Source organism: Varanus komodoensis, unplaced genomic scaffold (genome assembly GCF_004798865.1).
Source record: "Varanus komodoensis strain SLA01 unplaced genomic scaffold, ASM479886v1 scaffold8, whole genome shotgun sequence".
Lineage (NCBI taxonomy): Eukaryota > Metazoa > Chordata > Lepidosauria > Squamata > Varanidae > Varanus > Varanus komodoensis.
Window position 1 is genome coordinate 19,741,388 of NW_025336481.1, and position 20,113 is coordinate 19,761,500.

Here is a 20,113-nt window from a genome sequence, read left to right on the forward strand (position 1 = left end):
ATGTGAGAGAAACTGCAAGGTCAATCTGCTGCCTCATCCGTAGTTCTGTTGGCTCGTGCTAGCAAGGTCAGAAGGGAGCGTGGAAGGAATCCCCCTCCATTTTAAGCAATGGAGAAAAATTACCCTACTCTTCATAATTAAATGCATGAGGGGAACTGTTAACATGAATGTGCAAATATTTTTAATGTTTTATTCCATCCATTTTCCTGGTTAAAATATATTCCATTATTCCATAGTTAAAATCACATGATTTTATTAATTTGTGTTGAACACATTCCTTTTCTACTATTCACATTCCTTTTTTGTGCATGTTCTTTCTTTTACATTTGGCCTCTCCTTGCAGTGGTGTGGCAACAGAGGTCCTCTCATCAGCCACCCCAGAATGCCAAAAGCTGCTGTGTTACAAGACATTCTGGGAAAATAAAATGGCAGTGACCTCCACTGGCTGCTGCCATCCCTACCCACACGGCATTAGAACACAGGGCACACACCAGAGCACTGGCATAATATTCTTGCAGAGACCCATCTTAACAGGGATGCAGTATGCCAGTTTCCACTCTTGCTGAAATACTGCTGTCCCTCCTATGCTTCTCTTTAAAATGTTTCATGACATCTTTCGGCTTATGTTATCGAACAAACTGCCTTCTTGAAATATAAAAAGATAAAATTGAAAGATAAAACTCTTGAAAATATTGGGTAATAAATAGTAGTATGAATAACCAGGGAGAAAGTGAGGAGAGAGAAAGAAATGAAAGAGAAAACAAAGGTGGGAGCACCATGAAATTAGAAGTATAAATCCACAAAATAAAAAAATGCATATTATCCTTAAGTTTATGGTGCTTATTTATATTTACATGACAATTAGTCATGTCTTGGAAGAGTGTGATTAAATAACTTCTTCCTTTCTTCTTCTGTCTTTAATGTTCCCTAGCATGATTGTCTTCTCCAGTGAGTCTTGCCTTCTCATGGTGTGCCTGAAGGCCTCTGCACTGTTATTTTTGCTTCTGGAGAAAGCTTGCCTCGCTTTGATCTAGGACTCACTTGTTCATCTTTCTGACAGTCCAGGGTATTTGCAAAGCTCTCCTCCAGCACCATGTTTCACATGCATCGGTTTTCTTCCTCTCAGCTTTCATACCTATATACAGTGATCAGAAATACAAAAATATGGATGATATTGGCCTTGGTCTCTGGTTTATTTATTTATTTAGCATATGGCATTTCATACATGGGCTTGTGATATAAGTTAGCACTTAAACAAGTTAAAACACATTTAAAATATAAATGTTAAAAAGATTTCTGTTCAAACATCAATGACTTGACCACCTAACCATTAAAGCACAACATGGTTTGTATGAAAAAAGTCAGACACTGGGCTGGTATATGCCCTCAGTTCACAATGGTCATCATATGGTTTACAGTTTGATGTGGAAACCCACAGCCACACTAAGGGGTAGGTGCTATAGCCCATTTATGCAGAGTCCTGGAAGACACAATGTGAAGTGCAAATCCTGTTCAGAGTTGTCAATACTGGCAAGGTAAGTCAAAACCTGGCACCTTTTGTGTGGAATTATCTAAATGTCTACCTGTTTCTGAGCGTTCAACTTCTTAACATTTAGCTTAACATTCGGAACTGATGTTAACGTTATTATGCAGATGTTGTGCGAGTGCTTGTGAGGGCTTTCTGGATTTGAGTCTGATAAATAAGGAAAGTCATCATGCCCTGGTAGAAGTGGATTGCCAATTTTTCTATATTCTCTCACTTACCTTCGTAAAGCTGGTGGTGCTATTTAGCTTAGAAGAGGAAGTCAACAAGTAGGAGTAGGTTTGATACATCCGCTTATAATCCTTATGGTGCCATAGAGTCTGGTGTTAATCTTGCTAGTATGGCAGCTGTTGAGCCATATGTGGGCACACTATTCTGCTGTGGAGTAAACCAACCCTTGTGCTGATGTTCTAAGGGTGACACCTGAGGCTCCCCATTTTGGTCTCTGGGGAAATGTCCTTACACTTGATGGTCTTTTCTAGCTGAACAGCATTCATTTGTGGGTTGCCATAAGTTGGAGATGACCTGATGGTACTTAACAGCAACAGCATAGAACAAGAAAACATCAACACTTCTAATGGATAGTATCTGGAAGAGACTGCTTTCTCTGTCCACATGCAGGGGAGATCTGAGTCCATTTCAGCCTTTATTTTGGTTTTTATAGTCACTATCCATGGTGAACCTAGTGTGGGGATGGAGTTCAGCTTCCCTCTTTGGCTTCTATTGGTTCATCACCAACTGTGACTTCTACTTTGCTAGCAGAAAAACACATTTATTTCTTATTTTCCCTCAAGTAGTAGCTAACGGAATTAAGTCTGCATAACTCCTCTTCATTCCAAGTTACAAATTCAGATTATGGGCCTTTTTCATCTTAATAGGAACCATTATATTCTCTTAATCCATCTTTTTTTCGTTTTCGTATTTTATTAAAGTTCTGTAAACCAGCGCCAAAGCATCTGAAGGGTGGTTTACTAAAATTAGAAGAGATAGTGTTCTTTTAACTGAACGCCTACTTTGAAGCAGGGTACTGTAGAAGTCGACCCCTCCCCACTTTTTTGTAGAACTAGTGAACATCCACCATTCATTGACTTTGTGAGCACGCGGTGGCGGCGGTAGGGATCTCTGCGCTGGAACGCCCCCCCCCCCCTTTAGGTGTTATCTCCGGCGGCTAAACAGCATCCGACGGCAGCATCGTGCCTAGCGAGCTCGGGAACACCAGAAGTGTGTTCGCGGGCGGGAACATCCTTGCCCCCAAGAGCCCCATGCCGCCCTCCGGTCCGCGGCGCAAAAAGTAATGCAACAACAGCAGGGATTCTGCCCACAGCCCGGGCGGGGGTGGGTGGGGAGCCTCCCTGCTTTCTGATCCCACCCCGACGAGGCTGGGGCGGGCCTGCCGCGCTGCCCCGGGGCAGCAGCAGGGCTGCGAAAGGGCGGATCGCGTCCTGAGCGAGGAGAGCAAACTTTGCCAAGTCGCGGGCCCGGCTTGTCACGCACCAGCAAACGGGGCGCAGCTCGGCATGGGCCGGTTCGGCGGCGGGGCCTCGTTCGCCCGCTCCTCCAGCAACGGCTGCTGCTGGTGGGCCGGCTTGTGCGGGCTTTCTCTGCTCTGGATCGCGGCGGAAACGCGAGCAGGTACGGGCGCGCGCGAGGGGGAGCGCGCGAGGGGAGGGGAGGGCCGGGGCGGGGCGGGGGTCGCATCGAAGGTCGCCGGGCGCCTACCCGGCCACTTCGCCGCCCGGCCGCCCTCGGCTGGGGGCGGGAGCCCCGGTGGCTGGACCGTACTGAAGGGCCCGCGGGAGAGAGCAACGAGGTCTGGAAGGTCTTGCACAACGTCCTGCCATCAACCCCCCTCGTCGCACACGCACGCGTCACGTTTCGCTCGTTACTTTCTCGCTTTCCACTCCTGGTCAAGGCCTTGGGAGTTGCGGGGGAAGGGGCAGGGGGGAGCCTGTGGGCATCTGGTTGGCCACTGCGAGGGCGACACGCTGGATTAGATGGACTCTACTCGGATGTTCTTGCGTTGGGGGCGGTGGTCTTAAAACTACCCCCTGCCTTCTTTTCAGACTTTCTCATAGCCTGGGGAGATGTCCAGAAGAACATCCTTCGTTTGGAAACGGTGCTGCACGTTGATAGGTTAAGGCTGCCAGGTTCTAAATGTCAAATTTATAAGCATGTTCTGGAGCTGTGGGGCAGTTTTCTTTCCTGGGAGAGTGCACTGGGACTGCACTGTTCCAAAACTCAATACGGTCTGGGAGGCTTTTATTCCAAAGCAAGGATGAATCTCTTAACATAAGGAATTTCTGACTATCTTAAAAAGAGACATGCCCACCTCTTTGTAATTATATTGAAAGAGATACTACATAGGCCTTGCACTTGCTGTCCTGACTTTTAAAAATTAGTTCACCAGCTCTACTGAGAAACAGTATCAGTCATGAGGAACTGAGAGGAGTCAGATGCAAAGTTTGGGCATATGCTGCAAGCTGTCCACAGAACTTGCAAAAAGTCTTCCATCCTGCACATGTATTAGTTCTGCGGGAAGCAATCATTGTCAATGGACAAAGTGAGGGATGTGAAACAGCTGTGGTGAGTTCTGAACAAACCTTAAGACCACATCCAAAGAGCTGTTGCCTTCTAACTGAACATTTGTTTCAAGTAGTTTTAAAGAGAAACAATACAAAAGTGATGAAGCCTGTTGTTAGAATGGATTTTTAAAAATGTGTTGTTGCGAAGTCGTGTCCGACCCATCGCGACTCCATGGACAACACTCCTCCAGGCCTTCCTGTCCTCCACCATCCGCCGGAGTCCACTTAAGCTCACGCCAACTGCCTCAGTGACTCCATCTAGCCACCTCATTCTCTGCCATCCCCTTCTTCTTTTGCCCTCAATTGTTCCCAGCATTAGGCTCTTCTCCAGGGAGTCCTTCCTTCTCATTAGATGGCCAAAGTATTTGAGTTTCATCTTCCGTATCTGGCCTTCTAAAGAGCAGTCAGGGTTGATCTCCTCTAGGACTGACTGGTTTGATTGCCTTGCCGTCCAAGGGACTCACAGGAGTCTCCTCCAGCACCACAATTTTTTAAAATAGCATATTCTATAACTACCATGTGGCTTCATAATAGTAGTCATGGGATATAATTTAGAATTAAAGTGAGTATAAATTTATTAAAGCTATACATTGTATAGCTTAAACCTGCATTATGTTCAGGTTTAATAAGAACTTAAAGAGATGTGACAATAGCCACAAGAAAAGCCCTTGTCCATGTCCATGTCCAACATGTATACATGCGTAAATACACCATGTGAGTTGGACCATTTGTGCGTAGAGTTACGATGCCATCAATCACTGGGCAAAGTAGTAGATTTCTATACGTGTGCCAATTCTGCATTGACACAGGTCAGTGTTCCTGGTGAGTTCATTGATATGTGATGGGCTTCCTGTGGAGTGTTTATACACTCAGATGTATTACTCATCATTGCCATTATTTCTGTTTTGATTCTTATAGTCTTGGACTGTACACCTATACACATTTACCTGTGAGTAAGCTTAATTAATGTACCTGTTTGGTACATTAGCATATTTATACTTGCATATTATTCCAGTGCCCGTATTTGAATTTTCTAGATGAGATGCTATTCTTGTGAACAAAGGTGAATGCCAAATCAAAAAGTTGGCTTTCTTGACAACTTCTAGCCAGTATTGCTAGTAGTCTAACTGCCTTGAGAAATCTGAAAGATCCCATTAATGTGGATGGGAGTGTGAAGTATAAATCCTATTGTTATCAGAATGGATTCTTCCCCCTTTCCCCAGTAATGAAAGGAGGCAATATTTATATGTGTGCCTTTGTATTCACCAACTGAGTGTACTTTAAGGTATGGGTATTGGGACAGGTCCCAGTATACACCTGGAGGGTATTTGCATTCAGGTTCTTAAAATTTCTGTTTTTAGACATGAGGAACAGGGAGAGAGCAAGTTTCCAGGACTGCTTTTATGACTTCATTAGAGGTGTAGGACTTGAATGCAAGCCTCTAAAGTTCAACAGCAACTCTCCAACTGCTGGGGCACACATACCTGTATGTGGTGTAACTTGCTCACAGTAGTAGTACTTCTGTCTCTCCTGTGCTGTTACACTTGATGCAAATATGTAGGCCTACTCAACCACACTCCCACCACTCCCTTGTTGCAGATTATCGGAGGCTTCCTTGTGCGCAGTACTCATGCTGCCATGTGCCAGCTCCCCACTGCAGTCATGCACACAGGAGGCATATGCTAGAAAGAAAATCATGCCACGTGATGTGTCAATACAAGCTAGCAGTCTCTTCTGCTGGTGTGTGAGCTCTGCTGCCCTACAGTTGTGTCCACATGTTATTCACCAGAATCCAGAGCTTTCCACTCCATGCTAGCACATCTTACTTCCTACTTCTATCATTCACTATGCCAGGATGGAGCCTTTGGACTAATGGAGGAACTTCCATGAGTGGTTCTCCCAGATCCAATGGGAGATTATGGTATGGATCTCCTGCACCACAAGCCTGGCAATGGTGGATGTTGACATGTTCAGAGGGCAGAGAACAGACAACCGTGGGGCTTGTTGACACTCCCAGCAAATGTAAAGAACAAGACAGGAGTGGTGGGAGCCAGAATGAGAAGCTGCTGACTGTTGTTTCTCTCCTTGGTTCCTCTACAACCACATGTATGTACTATGTGGAAGTCCATGACAGGGTTCATGCTATGACAGACCATATCACAGGGGAAATCATCATGGCTTATTGTGACATGAGGCAACCCCTGTGTAGAATACATGACAGCACTTTTTTTTGGAAGAGGTTGACTAAAGATTTAAAATGTAGAAGAGCAGAATAAGTCTTCAAGTCTGATGTATCAGATGCTGCCTTAACTTTTGGTCAAATATGGAGAAGATTGCACTCTACAACATAACGTATTATAAGAGACTGATAAAGGTATAGAATTTGTAAAGATATATCTTGACTGATACCACACTGATCTAAGCTTCAGCATTGCCCCAAGAAAAGGCCTGTTAGATCAAACCATATTTAATCCAGCATTTTCTTTCCTATTGTGGGCAACATATGCCTGTGGGAAACTCATAAACTGGATTCAAGGACAGTAGCCTTTTCCTGCTGTTGTCCCCAGGCAACATGTAGTCATCAGGTATCATCTTCCACAAGAAGATCTACAACAAAGAGGAAGTACAAGCTGAAAGTGAGAGATGGAAGCCCAAGATCAACAAACAAATGGTCAAGGAAGATCTAGATGGAATAAGCATGTTCAGATCTCCAGTGCCTGATGAACTCCAACTCAGAGTCATAAAAGAGCTAGCAGAGTAACTCTCAAAACCATTATCTATTATCTTTGATAAATCATCATGGAAAACAAGAGAAGTGCCAGATGACTGGAGAAGGGCTGATGTTGTCCCCATCTTCAAAAAAAGCGGGGAAAAGACAAATCTGGGAACTATAGACTACTTAGTCTGGTATCAATCCCTGGAAAAAAATCTGGAGCAAGTTATTTTAAAAAATCAGTCTTCAAGCACCTTGCAGAAAATGCAGTGATTAATAAAAGCCAAGACGTGTTTATCAAGAATTAATCCTGTCAGACTAACCTCCCAAATGGACAGTGGAACCGCTGCGGACATAATCTATCTTGACTTTAGCAAAGCTTTCGACATAGTGCCCCATGACATTGTGATAACCAACCAGCAAAAAGTGGACTAGATAGAAAAACTATTAGCTGGATCCAAAATTGACTGTTAAATCAGACACAAAGAGTGCTCATCAATGTCCCCTCCTCAAACTGAAGAAAGGTAATTAGTGGGGTGCCACAGGGTTCAGTCCTAGGTCCAGTGCTCTTCAACATCTTTTTTAATGATTTAGATAAGGAAGTACAAGGAACGATAATCAAATTTGCAGATGATACAAAACTGGGTGGAGTAGAGAACACCCTGGAAGACAGAATGAAGATCCAGGGTGATCTTAATAAGTTTGAACTTTGGGCTGAAAGGAACAAAATGAGGTTCAATAGGGACAAATGCTAAGTTCTCCACCCAGGAAAAAGAAACCAAATGCATCGATAGGAGATGGGGAATATGTGGCTCAACAGAACTGAAAAAGAAAAAGACCTTGGAGTTATTGTGGACAACATACATAATATGAACTAACAATGCTATGCAGCCACAAAAAGGGCAAATACTATTTTGGGATACATTAATGAAAGTATTACTTCCAAATCACAAGAAGTAATAGTTTCCCTATACTCTTCACTAGTCAGACTTCATCTAGACTATGTCCAGTTCTAGGCACAAAAGGAGGGCAACAAAAATGATTCAGGATTTGGAAACATTGCCGTATAAGGAGAGACTGAGATAACTGGGTATGTTCAGTCTTGAGAAGACTGGGGGTTGGTGGTGGGGATGATATCAGTTTATAAGTACCTGCAAGGCTGTCACAGAGAGGAAGGAAAAGATCTCTTCTTGCTCAAATCAGAGCATAATAATCAGAGAATAATCAGCTCAAGTTGTGACAAGCCAGATTCAGGCTAGATATCAGGAAAAGTTTCCTCACTGTCAGAGCAGCTCAACAGTGGAGTCAGTTGCCTAGAGAGGTCTCATGGTCTCTCTCACACTAGAGAAATTCAAAAAGAAACTGGACAGTCATCTGAGTGGGATGGTGTAAATTGGTGCCCACAACAGCAGGGGGTTGGACCCAGTGACCTTCCTGGTCCCTTCCAACTCTACTATTCTATGAATCTGTAGTAACCATTGAAAGCGTTACCCTCTATAAATGTGTTGAATAATCCCTCTTTAAAGCCATCTAAGTTGGTGGCCATTACTATATCATGGGGCAGTAAATTCCATAGTTTAACTACATGCTGTACTTGGAACTGAAAGACCAAGAGAAAGTGCAGGCACATAAAGTTTAATTTGTGAGAACAGTAGATTGTAGATGTTTACTGCTTAACTTGCTACTATCCTGCCCTCCTTCAGCACTACACTACTATCTTGGTGTGATGGTAATGAATGTTCCTGTAGGAGGATGTTACCAAACATAGTACCACAGGCAGTAATGTCAAATGGTGATGTACATGTTGGACTTCTTTCTAAACTATTGCTGCTGCAGTAGTTCACAATATAGGGTGATGGTTTTTAAGGTTTTAAAACTGGTTTTAAGGTTTACCAGTTTCATTGAGACATGAAACTTTGGAGAATCAGATCAGATGACAAGAAATTCTATGTTGGCATGTTCACAGTTATGTATAAGTTTAAGAATCACTTGCAAACAAAATCAACATGAGATCATAGGAAGCAACGAGGAAAAAAATGTAACAACAGTGTGCTAAGCATGAAAGTGCTGACAATGCATAGGGAGTTGGAAAAAGATCCAACATTCAAAGTGCTGGAAGGAACCTTATGCATTTCTTGTATCTTATGTATATTAACGTATGCAGAAGGATGTACAACTGAAACTGTAGCCTAGTTGTCAGAAAAGCAGTAGATAAGTGGGGCAAGAACCAGTTGTCTCACTCAGGCAGTTGCTCATGTTACTCTGTTCCCTTCTTATCACTCCCAGTATTGCCTTCCCTGTGACTCTTGGCTGGCTAGTAGTGTCTGCTGGTTATTTTTTCAGCAGACCCTTTGATCCATCTTTCCCACGCTCCTGATTCACCCCATTCAGCTCACCTGTATAAGTTCTCACACTTAGCAGTAACTGTCTTTTATATTTGGAGTCAGGAACACTGCAAGCTCTTCCTTCTTACAGCTCCAGTGACTAGACAAGCCCTCGCCAATCAAGTACCCTCCAGGTGTGTTAGACTACAAAACCCAGAAACCCCTAGCCAGCATAGCTGCATTTTCTTGTGTTGGCCTCCTAGGTTCTAGAGTAGCCTTCCCCAGCTTGGTGCCCTCCAGGTAAATTGTGCAGATCCCTATCTCTGGTAATCTCATGAAAGCGAAGATCTTGTTTGCACAGAACAGCAAACTACCATGGGTTACTTTTCTTGTGGTCCTTGCTTTTTCCCCCTTTTTTGCATTTTAAAAATGCAGCTGTAATAGGGGCATGCTGCAGCTTATTTTTATATTTATTTAAAACTTTTATATGCTGTTCCTTATGCATGGCATTGTGGGATGGCTCACAATCAGTATATGTGAATCTGGCTGGGATAGGTTGTTGGGGTGGTTAACAATCCACACAGAACCTACGACCTGGTTTAGGCATATGGGCGGCTTGCATTGGGCCTGTATGTAGTGACAAGATGTTGTATCCCCCACCCCATTGCTGAAATTTTCACAATGGCATCCAGCAGGGAAATTCACCCATGGGAGCTTCTCAGTACATGTAAACATGCATAACTGAGACAGACACAGTTCTTACAGGATCATCATTAGTAACAGAATGTGTTCTGAATATATTCTCATTAGTTTTAGGAGCAAAGAGCTTTGAGTGAAGTGATTCCTTTTAATAATTTGGAAATAAAACAAAACCAAAGTTTGCCAATGGAACCTATTGTTACGTCCTTAGTTTCCATCTTTATTATCCATCCACTTCAGCATTAAGGGAGAGCTATGCAGTTCTTCTTGATTCCTGTTTTCTTGTTTATACTTTGTAACATTATATCAACTTGCACATGGTGTGTGGTGTGTGTGTGTGTGTGTGTGTGTGTGTGTGTGTATTAGGATTGACAATACAAATGTGCAGAATATATGCTTGCTTGTGTAATTCGCACCAGAGGAAGAAAAGTAGCAAGAAGAAAATCTATGGCAATGTCAGAAACAAACATAGTAGGCACCCACTTCTAATAGTTTTGCCAGTATTTCTCTGGCAGAGACTCATGTGAATGCTGGATGAGAGATAGAAATCAAGCAGGTGCAACTTTCATCCTCAGTATGTCTCCTTAGAAAAAAAATAAAATAAAATTTAGAATGTCTTTCTATCCTGGAGCTGTTAAACACACAGGGACATTGCTTGAAAAACATTTGGCAGTTTTACCTGGTAACCAACTTGCTCTAAAATAGGAATGGTCAGCTTCTGAATTTTTAAGGACCACTCTGTGGTCCAGATTGTTGTCCAAGGGCTGGGTGTGTGTTAGGGCCCCAGAGTTCCTGAATTTCCTTCCCAAAGCTTCCTTCCCTGACAGTGGTTTTGTCAAAGCTCTGCCCATTTGTTCCCACATGTTTTTTTGTGGGCAAAGTTTCTCATATTGTAGAAATTCATTTACTAATCTCACCCTCCAGACTTATTCCAGGATTTAATTTGATGATTATCACACTGCTGTACTGAAAGTTTACCTGGCACTCCATGTGTTTTAATTTGGTTTTAAAATGCAAGAAATCACTGGGACTATGGTATTAGTTTTCCTTTTTGTTTTTTTCAAATTTTGTAAGAAGTTTTGAGGACAAAATGCAAAAGGTACAGTAAAATATTTCAGATAAATAGATAAATTATTTCTGATAGGCTGTTGTCTTTATCATATTAAATTGAATGCTGTTTTATCTCTCTCTTCAATGTCTCTCTGCTGAGACTATGGAGTGCAAGTGTGACTAGATGTACCAAACATTGGTTTGCATCAGCAGTCCTGCCTGCAACAGCTGAAGTCTAATTGTGTTCCTAGTTAGTAGCATAGACCAAGCTGAGTCTATAGTTTGTTATTAGAAAAGACAGCTGAAGGTTAGCAACACTTTCTGTAGTCTTTAAGGGCAAGAAAGGCTCATAGGTTGCGATACATCCTGCCCTAAGTTCTGCAGTGTGCCCTTGTGCACCACAACACTCCCCTAGCAATAGTGGACAGTGCATATTGGCACTGGAGTACTAAAAGCTTGTCCTACACTCATGACTCGATGTAGTTGTACTGGTATGAAGACAATGGTTGTGCCCCTTACACTGGGCTCAGAACCCTAATGATGTATCTGTCCATTCTTTTGTCTTTAAACTTGATCCATTCGACTTAAAGGTGCTTGTGTCCTGGTATCCTTGAAGATATTCAGCAATAAGTCCAGGTGAAATCAATGGAACTTCTTGGTTCATGTATTCATGTCTGCAGTACATGTTTATGATTGGGCTGTTTACGTTAATAAATTGCAGCATGTTTAAGCAGAATTCTTTAAAGCTTTGTCTTGTAAATAGTATACATATATCTTTCATTTTTATATTGGCAATAGCTGAGGCTCAGTAGCTGATTAGAAGCATAGAAACAGAGCAAGTCAGAAGGGTCCTCCTGGGCCATCTAGTCTGACTCCCAGCACAAGCTGGCTCTGCTCATATACTGTTCAATTCATGGGTCTCCATGATTCTTTCATGTGAAGGTATAAAACTGATATGCTATATGATAGACTAATGGAGAAATCCAACATAATAAAAGTCTAGAGAGGGGAAAAGGCAGATCTTGGGAACTCAGAAGGTGATCCTCCTTATTACTGTCAGGTAAGGTCATTTTCAGAGTGGCAAAAGTAATGAGCCTTTTCTCAGGTATGTCAAAGTATTCAAGCAAAATGGTTTCTTGTAGCTATTAGTATGACGGATTGGTCATACCTTGAAGCAGAATTGAATTACACTGAAATAGTTCAAAAAGAATAATTCAAAGCCAAATTTATGTGTGGCAAGCAACTGGGTAGTGGTTATGCATCCTTCAATCTTAGCATTTACTGTTTGATATTTTTATATGAATATATAGTGCTGTTCAATAGATGTAAAATATATTTTCCATATCTTTTTGAAGTCTCCAAGGTTGAGTCACAGATGATACCCTATGGTGGAAAGATTTCCTGGCTCTACATTTGATCATCCATTAGAATAGTTTAGCTGTTTGTTTTTTAAGCATGGGGATTATAAACAGTAATTCTTTATACAAAATGTTTTTTAGGAGGGATATGCAAGTTGGCCGCATAGTTCCAAAAAAGAGTGACTTCAGTAGAGTTAGCATTTAGGGAATGTATGGCTTGGCTTCAACAGTGTGAGAGCCAGTGTGGTGTAGTGGTTAAGAGTGCAGGACTGGGACTCAGGAAATCTGGGTTCTAGTCCCCACTCAGCCATGGTGCTAACTCGGTGGCTTTGGCCCATGACAGACTCTCAGCCCAACCAACCTCACAGGGTTGTAGTGAGGATAAGATTGAGGGGAAGAAGAGAATTATGTAAGCTGCCTTGAGTTCCTTGGAAAGAAGAAAAGCAGTTTATGAATAATAAGCAAATGGTCCACTAAGGTGAATAGAAAGTGCTTCCACTCATGCAAGTAATCCTATTTCCACTTATTTTTCTCCGTGCAGCAGTATCTCCACACAGTCTACAACATGGTATTTTGGAGGGTCCCTGAGTCCTCAGGAATACTTTCTGTGGGGCTTACCAAGCTACAGAGGGAAGGTGGAGGAAACCCCATTTCATTTTCAGATATCTGCTTGCATTTCTTAGAATCCAATTCACTTTCCTTTTTCAAAAGGGATTTATTTACTCTTAAAGTTGACATATTATAGTCATAGAAAGAAAGGAACATCTTATGGGAAATATAAAAGAAGAGCTGGCCTCCTTACTGCCAGCATCAATTGGCCTATGAAATTATTTTTGCCTTGGTCATGAGGGACAATTTCCAGTGATAGATGGACTCTTTTAATCCTTGGCAATCTGCTTTATATGCACCACCTGATAGTTAATGCTCATCTTAATGGGCAGGAAGTAGTGATTAGGAAGAAAATCTTATCCCACCCATCTTCAGTAACAAGCAATTCCATGGATCTACTATTTCATTTTGAAATGAGTTCTCTAGTACTTCCTATATTTACTGTTTTCAGGGTATTCTAATTCTCCAGTCTCTGTTTCTCCCATTTTCTCCTTTATATCTTCTCAGACATTCACTATGCAACTGTATATTGGTCGAAAGCTGCAAAATCCTTCCAGATTAAGGATGTATTGGACAAGAATGGTGATGCTTATGGCTATTATAATGACAGTGTATACTCTACAGGATGGGGGATTCTTGAGATCAAAGCTGGCTATGGTGGCCAGACCATAAAGAATGAAGATCTCATGTATGCTGCAGGTTTCTTGGAGGGCTATCTCACTGCTTCGTAAGTACCTTTGCAAATGTGATTGAGAGAATGATGGTGCACTGTTAGCAATTTTTTATAAACACACACACACACACACACACACACACACACACACACAGCAGCATGCAAGAGTTTGGGAATAATTTTCAGTTTTGGCATATTTACATTCAGGAAGATTTTTAGACTCTTCCATCACCAATGAGATAGAAAGGTTGACAATTCTGGATCAGCTGTTTGTTCATTGTTCAAAAAAGAAGCAAAACATGATGAATTTTTGTATTAACTATAATTTCAAAGCCAAACTTTCAATTTCTGAAATTTTAATATGTATGCTATACAACAAAATCATGTATTTATTTATTTATTATTATACAGGGTGTCCCCAAAAAATTGACATCATTTCGTAGTTCTAATAACATAGCCAATTATTGCTCAAATGATCTCAAATTTTAATAAAACATGTAAAAACTAACTAATGTTAGTTACGCAATGTTACGCAAGACATGCTACAGCGTGTTTGGCAGGAGGTGGACTACCGACTTGGCATGTTTCGTGTCACAGGCAGTGTGTATATTGAACATTTGTGAAGCTTTGTGAAATTGGTTATAAAATTGACATCTCTTTGAATCTCTTGTTTGAATTTCAATAAATAAATCTTTTATTGTTCAACATGAAGCCTATTTAATTTTGTTTGCCTAGGACATGTAGTTACTCAGATATTCACATTTCAAATAATGTCAAATTTTTGGGACAACCTGTACTTACTTTCCGCTGTAGAAGCCCAAGTGCTCTCTTAGCAGATTATAATAGACTAAAAACACATTATACCAATAAGAACTGTCTGATAGAACACATGATAATACCCAGGAAGAAAAAAAGTATACAGTTGAGAATGATAATCTAAAACAGTCTAGATTAAAGTGGAAATGCTGTATAAACAAACCACCTTTAAAATTACTAAGATAAAACCAGTTATTAACATGTCTAGAAAATTGTTTTTGCCTGGTGCCAAAAAGATTGTAATGAAGGCGCCAGCTTTTGGGAGGCTGTTCCATAAGTGGTGTGCAACTCTTTTATTTGTCATCTTCCTTATTATTGCCACCCTCCTTGGAGGATGGCTCTTCCAGAAGGGCCTCTGAAACCAATTTTAGAGGTTGGGCAGGTGCATGTGGGAGCAGGCATTCCTTCAGATATCCTGGTCCCAAGCTGTTCAGGGCATGACATGTTAAAGCAAGCACTTTAACCTGGGCCAGGAGCTCAACTGGCAGCCAGTGAAGATGATACAATACCGGAGTCGTGCGTGTGGTCCTGCTTGCACCAGCAGTTGTGCTACCCTGTTTTGGGCCAGTTGAAGTCCACACTGTCTTAAAACAGAGCCTGGCACATTCATAATCTAAATTTAGAATGTTATGTATTAACGAGAGAATAAAATCTAGGATCATTTCTGTCACTTAGTGCATGGTTTACAATGTTGGTATAAACAGACATTTGAGAAAAGCTCACATTGTATATGCTGCAGATGTTTAAATTAAACAGGATTTCCTGTACTCAAGAGATTAAGCCTGGAAGATAATAGCTGAGGGTGTTCTGACATAAACAGACTACTAACTAAACAATGCCATTGATACGTATGTCATTAAACTGTATTAAGTAGCAACACTGTTCCTTATTTTGTATAATCTGCATGCAGTCTTGTGCATATTTAGACAGTATAAAGGCTATTACTGGTGACAGCCCAGCCAGTCAGGCTGGCTGGGACAAGCTGGGGGCTGTAGGAGTGGACTTTTTCCTGTCTTAACTTGCAGAAAGTTACACTCTTAGTTGACTTCTAGCAGGTTCTGAACAAATGAAATATTTCTTGACATACTGCACAAACTTGGTTGTCATAGCCCAACTATGGAACATGCTTTGACCTACATGTTTACTTTTTATTCACATGCTCAAAATTTGCTCCTCTTTATTATAATTATAATTTATCATAATATCCAAACTTTTTGCCTCTGAAGCACAGCTGGAAATCCATTGAATACCATGTTTTCCCATTCTGCTTTGGAGGAAAACTGTCGCTTACAATAACCATAATTTTATGACAAGCTGTGACTTCAATGAATCAAGAAGTAGTGAAGCAGGGATCTGCAGTGTATAAAAGTCGGGGAGAAAAAGCAGCATGCGAGCCATCATGGCCAAACCGAAGTTCTTTTTTTATTATAATTCTTATTAACTAAATTGATAATACCATACTGTACCATCCCATACAAAAATACATCAACAAGAACAAAAAATTTAAAAGGGGGAAAAACTTACAATACAAATAAATTGAATCATATAAATCAATCAAAACAATAATTTATTTATTTAGTATGAAACAAAAAAAAGTGTACCTCGACACCAGGACTTTTGTCTACATGATAATTATTTATTCATATCTATATATACCACTCTTCTCCTTTTCTTCTTCTGTGCTTCCCCTTTCTCAGGAATCCTACTTTCCCATCCAAAATTGCATTGAATCATACCAAACTATTATATCCTTCCCTTTTCTTAATATGTGTTCAACAACCCCCAAATGTCATTAAAATTATTCCTATTTGTCAGCCAGCCCCTTTTTCACCTTAATTCCACTTGTTAATTTATCATTAACAGCTATGTTCTAAATGGCTTTATACCATTTGCTTAATTGGAATTTACAATTTTTGTTGTAATTCTTTGCTGTTTACTAATCTTACAGCTGTTAATAAATTTGTTATTCTGTAATATTCTACTTCCATTTTCTTTCATGAAATAATGAGAGTAATGCAATTCTGGTTCAATATCTAAATTTAATATTTTGCTAATTTCCTTGATAACTGCTCTCCAAAAATTCATGATATTTTCACATTCCCACTGCATATGGAAATAAGTACCCACTTTCTAACCATGTATTGGAATATACGTTGAAGTTTGCTGGCCTTGGGATTTCAGCTAGGAATTATGATCTCATTCTTCTTCTAGTTGAGATTCAGGGGCTGAGGTAACCAGCTTAGAATTCTATAGTTTGGGAGAAGATGGTCCAGTGTCTACAACTGTTACGTGTAAGGAAGTGAGAAGAGGCCGAACTTTTCCTTGTCACTTTTAGGCCTATATAACTTCTGCAGGGCCCTAAACTTGGTTGCTTTTTGCATCCATTCATTCACACCAGGCTCTGAATAGTTATCAGTAATGGTTGGCTATTGGAAATATGAAATATTTCTTAAGGGCCAAGAGATATATACACAGACTGAGGAAGAGTCAAAGGGAGGTCCTGTCAAGTTTATTACATATGGAGAATGTAGTATATTTTTAGGAGGATAGATGATATCATAGTATCTCTGGACATGTAAAGGATGGGGTTGCCTAAAGCTGACCCTAATTAGTTTTAAGTAAACACAAATTATCCATAATTTATTTCAGAATATCGGTGCTGGCATCTGGCTGGACCAAGCATCTTGAGCTGGCACTTGTTCAGTTGCCATTGGTTTTGAACTATTCGATGGAGTAAATGGAATGGGATGGCAGTGATCTGTAAAGATAAGCTGGCTCCTCAGAGGTGTCCATTGTCCTCTACTTTAATAGTTGGATCATTAACTTTGAGCTGAACTTCTGGGGATTTTGATCTGGGTTGCTTTAGATTATGCTAGGCTGTGTTGTTGGATAAAGGTGTCCTACACAATTGTGAGATGTAATGCTCTACTGGATTGTGTGTTGTATGCTCTCCTGGATGTGTAGAAAGTAAGGTTGATATGTCAATCCAGATGGCATATCTGTTCCTTTAGAAGTTTGAACAGTGAAAAAAATATATACTTTCTTCACCCTGATACTCAACTATTCTCTTTACTAACCTTTTCTTCCCTAGCTAGCTGTTGAAAGCTCTGTCTTTCTGCAACAAATGGGGATAGGGAGCTTGAGTTCATTAAGCAGGGGTTCAGGAATCATGAAGTCTGCATCTTTTCCTAGTAAAGTCCTTTTAAATGTACAGACATAATCCCAATTGCTATATTCTCTTTTCACTGTTAAATTGTATTTATTTATTAAATTTCTACCCAAAATTGTTGCTGATGATGGCTATCAATAATGTATAGATAGTACAAAAGTATAGTTAACACATAAAAAACATTAATAAAAACCAACCCATTTAAACAGTACCCCCAAAATTAAAACCTACCTTTAGCAAACACATCAGCTTAATAAACAAAAGTCTGCCTAACTAACTTCTATGCCTAAGAGCAGCCATCAGGAAGGCCCTTCTGTATTCCCATAAAATAGATCTCCGACAGTGGCAGGATGGAGAAGAGAGCCTTCCCTAAACATCTTAAAACCTGAGAATGTGGTCTTTCAAGTAGCTTTTTTCCTTGTTTTTTAGGGCTTTATATGTTAAGACCAAAATGTTTGCATGGTACCTGGAAAGTCTTTTCACCAGTGAAGTCACTGTAATAAGGAAATCACATGGTTCTATAATCAACCCCCCTCAGTAGCCTGGACATGGTGTTCTGGACTAATTGAAAAGTTTTGAAGGATAGTTCATAGTTATTGAACAAAGCCATTCTTCTTTAAATGCCTGGTGTTTTGCATTTGTTTTGGTTTTTCTTGTATCACAATGATACAACTATTGCTGTAATAATAGATCTATAGTTTATTGGACCTTTAGTTTATCAGATAGTGACAAGTAGAGAAAGTGGATAAAAATAATATTTCTCTCCTCTTTCTTTCAGACGTATGTGTGATCATCTTACAAACTTGTATCCACAACTGATTAAGAATTATGTCATTGAGAGAAAAGTTAAAAATTTTATGAGGTACGTACTGAGTTATTTGTTAAGTGTTTGAGGTTCCACAAGACTGCTTTTTCTGTATGCAGTAAATGACAATGCAAAGTATCAATAGTGATCAATATGACTTACTCTACAGCAATTCAGGTTAATTACTTTAAACTAAGGGACTAAACAATTTCCATATGAAATTATCTGGAAAACAGGCTGAATTGTAACCTGATGTCATTAATTCTGAAAAAAAGAACATGTGTTAATGTAGCCTGCACTTTTGTGGTGATCTGATACCTGTAGGGTTTAAGATCTGGTTCAGTACTGCCTATTAGTACAGGCTCTCACCACTAAAACAAACTCTCAGTCCTTGGGGGACAACTGGCTAAGAATTACAATATAAAGGAGTCCTTTAAATTGAGTTTCTTTGAAGCCTTTATGGGTCCTCAGGAGAGCACAGATAGATTGCAGATTGTACTCAGCATGTTGCCTGCAACCTGAGTATTAAATCTGCATTAGCATGACCAATTAAATGGCTGTCTCTTGTGTGGCCACTGTGCTTTGACCATCTGGCTTTTGGTGAAAAAAAGGATAAAAGGTTTATTACGGATGCTGGAAAAAAAATACAGAATGGGGGAAGGTTGCCTAGATTCTGAGGATACAACAATAATTTGTTTAAAGAGGCAAATCAATTTCAGTGCACAAGCAATAAGCAATCCAGAGTAGCTCCACATGCCTGCCTCCAGCTCCTTTACTTGCTGGAAGACTTGATTCTGGCACCTGTGCTGGAAGAGAAAGACACCACCTCCAGCACTTTCTTTCTCAATGGAACATATCTCTTCTGGTATCTCCCTCCTTGCCTGGGTGGAGATTTCAGAGGAATATCTTGTGTTTTGTCTTTTGCGTGTCTAGTAATGGTGCATCTGCAGCTCTTAGATAGAGGCTGGAAGAGTCATATTGTTCAGGCACCTTTATCTTGGGAATCAATAAGTTTACTAAGGGACTTTGCTTGGTCTACAGCACTGTGTTGGAAAAGGAGGTTTCTGTCTCCTGGACCTGGGTAAGATGAAACAGTAGGCCAGCCATAACAACTTTATCAGCTGGCTACAAGGTTTGATTGCTTGATAAGTGTGATCTTTGTCATGTTTACTCAGGCAAAAATCCCACTGAGCCCAAGTCAAACTTACTCTGGTAGCAAACCAAGTGTATCTCTGAGATGATTTGGAATGAAAAGCAAACTCTAAAGTCAGATTTGTTCCTATGCAGGAAACAAGATCAGTGGACCAGACAACAAATAAAAAACAACAAGGACGACCCATTCTGGAGACATGCAGGGTATATTATTGCCCAGTTGGATGGGCTGTACATGGGAACTCTGGAGTGGGCTAAACAACAGAAAAGAACAGTAAGAATCATTGGGTTGTCTTTAAATCACTTGGAGGCAGAAGAGGAAAGATAACTTAGATTGTTCCCACTGCTTTCTTCTCTATGTCAAACATGTAAAGAATCAATTTATATTGCAACAATATGAAATGAAATTAAATGAAATTAAATGAAATGGGACAGGTAACATAGGCTTCATAGTGGAGTATTAATATTATTCCCAGGAATTCTTAATTGCAACACTAGCCTTTTAGGAAACTTACATGGAGTGAAGAAAGTCCATTTGAGCATGATCTATCACACAAACAGAATAGAAAGCAAAGTGACACTGCATGGAGCTGTAGCCCTAATTGTTGTGTGGGCTGGAG

At 40.5% G+C, this 20,113-nt stretch overlaps 1 protein-coding gene across 1 annotated transcript in view; it reads left to right on the forward strand.

The window, feature by feature from the left end:
* Positions 1–2,758: 2,758 nt before the first annotated feature.
* The window catches only part of PLBD1 (phospholipase B domain containing 1), a 36,965-nt gene continuing 19,610 nt past the window's right edge, over positions 2,759–20,113 (forward strand). The window contains exons 1-4 of the mRNA XM_044455735.1: positions 2,759–3,175; positions 13,386–13,605; positions 18,315–18,398; positions 19,629–19,767. Of these exons, the coding sequence (XP_044311670.1) occupies positions 3,061–3,175; positions 13,386–13,605; positions 18,315–18,398; positions 19,629–19,767 (558 nt within the window). The 5' untranslated portion in view covers positions 2,759–3,060. The remainder of the gene's footprint in view (positions 3,176–13,385; positions 13,606–18,314; positions 18,399–19,628; positions 19,768–20,113) is intronic.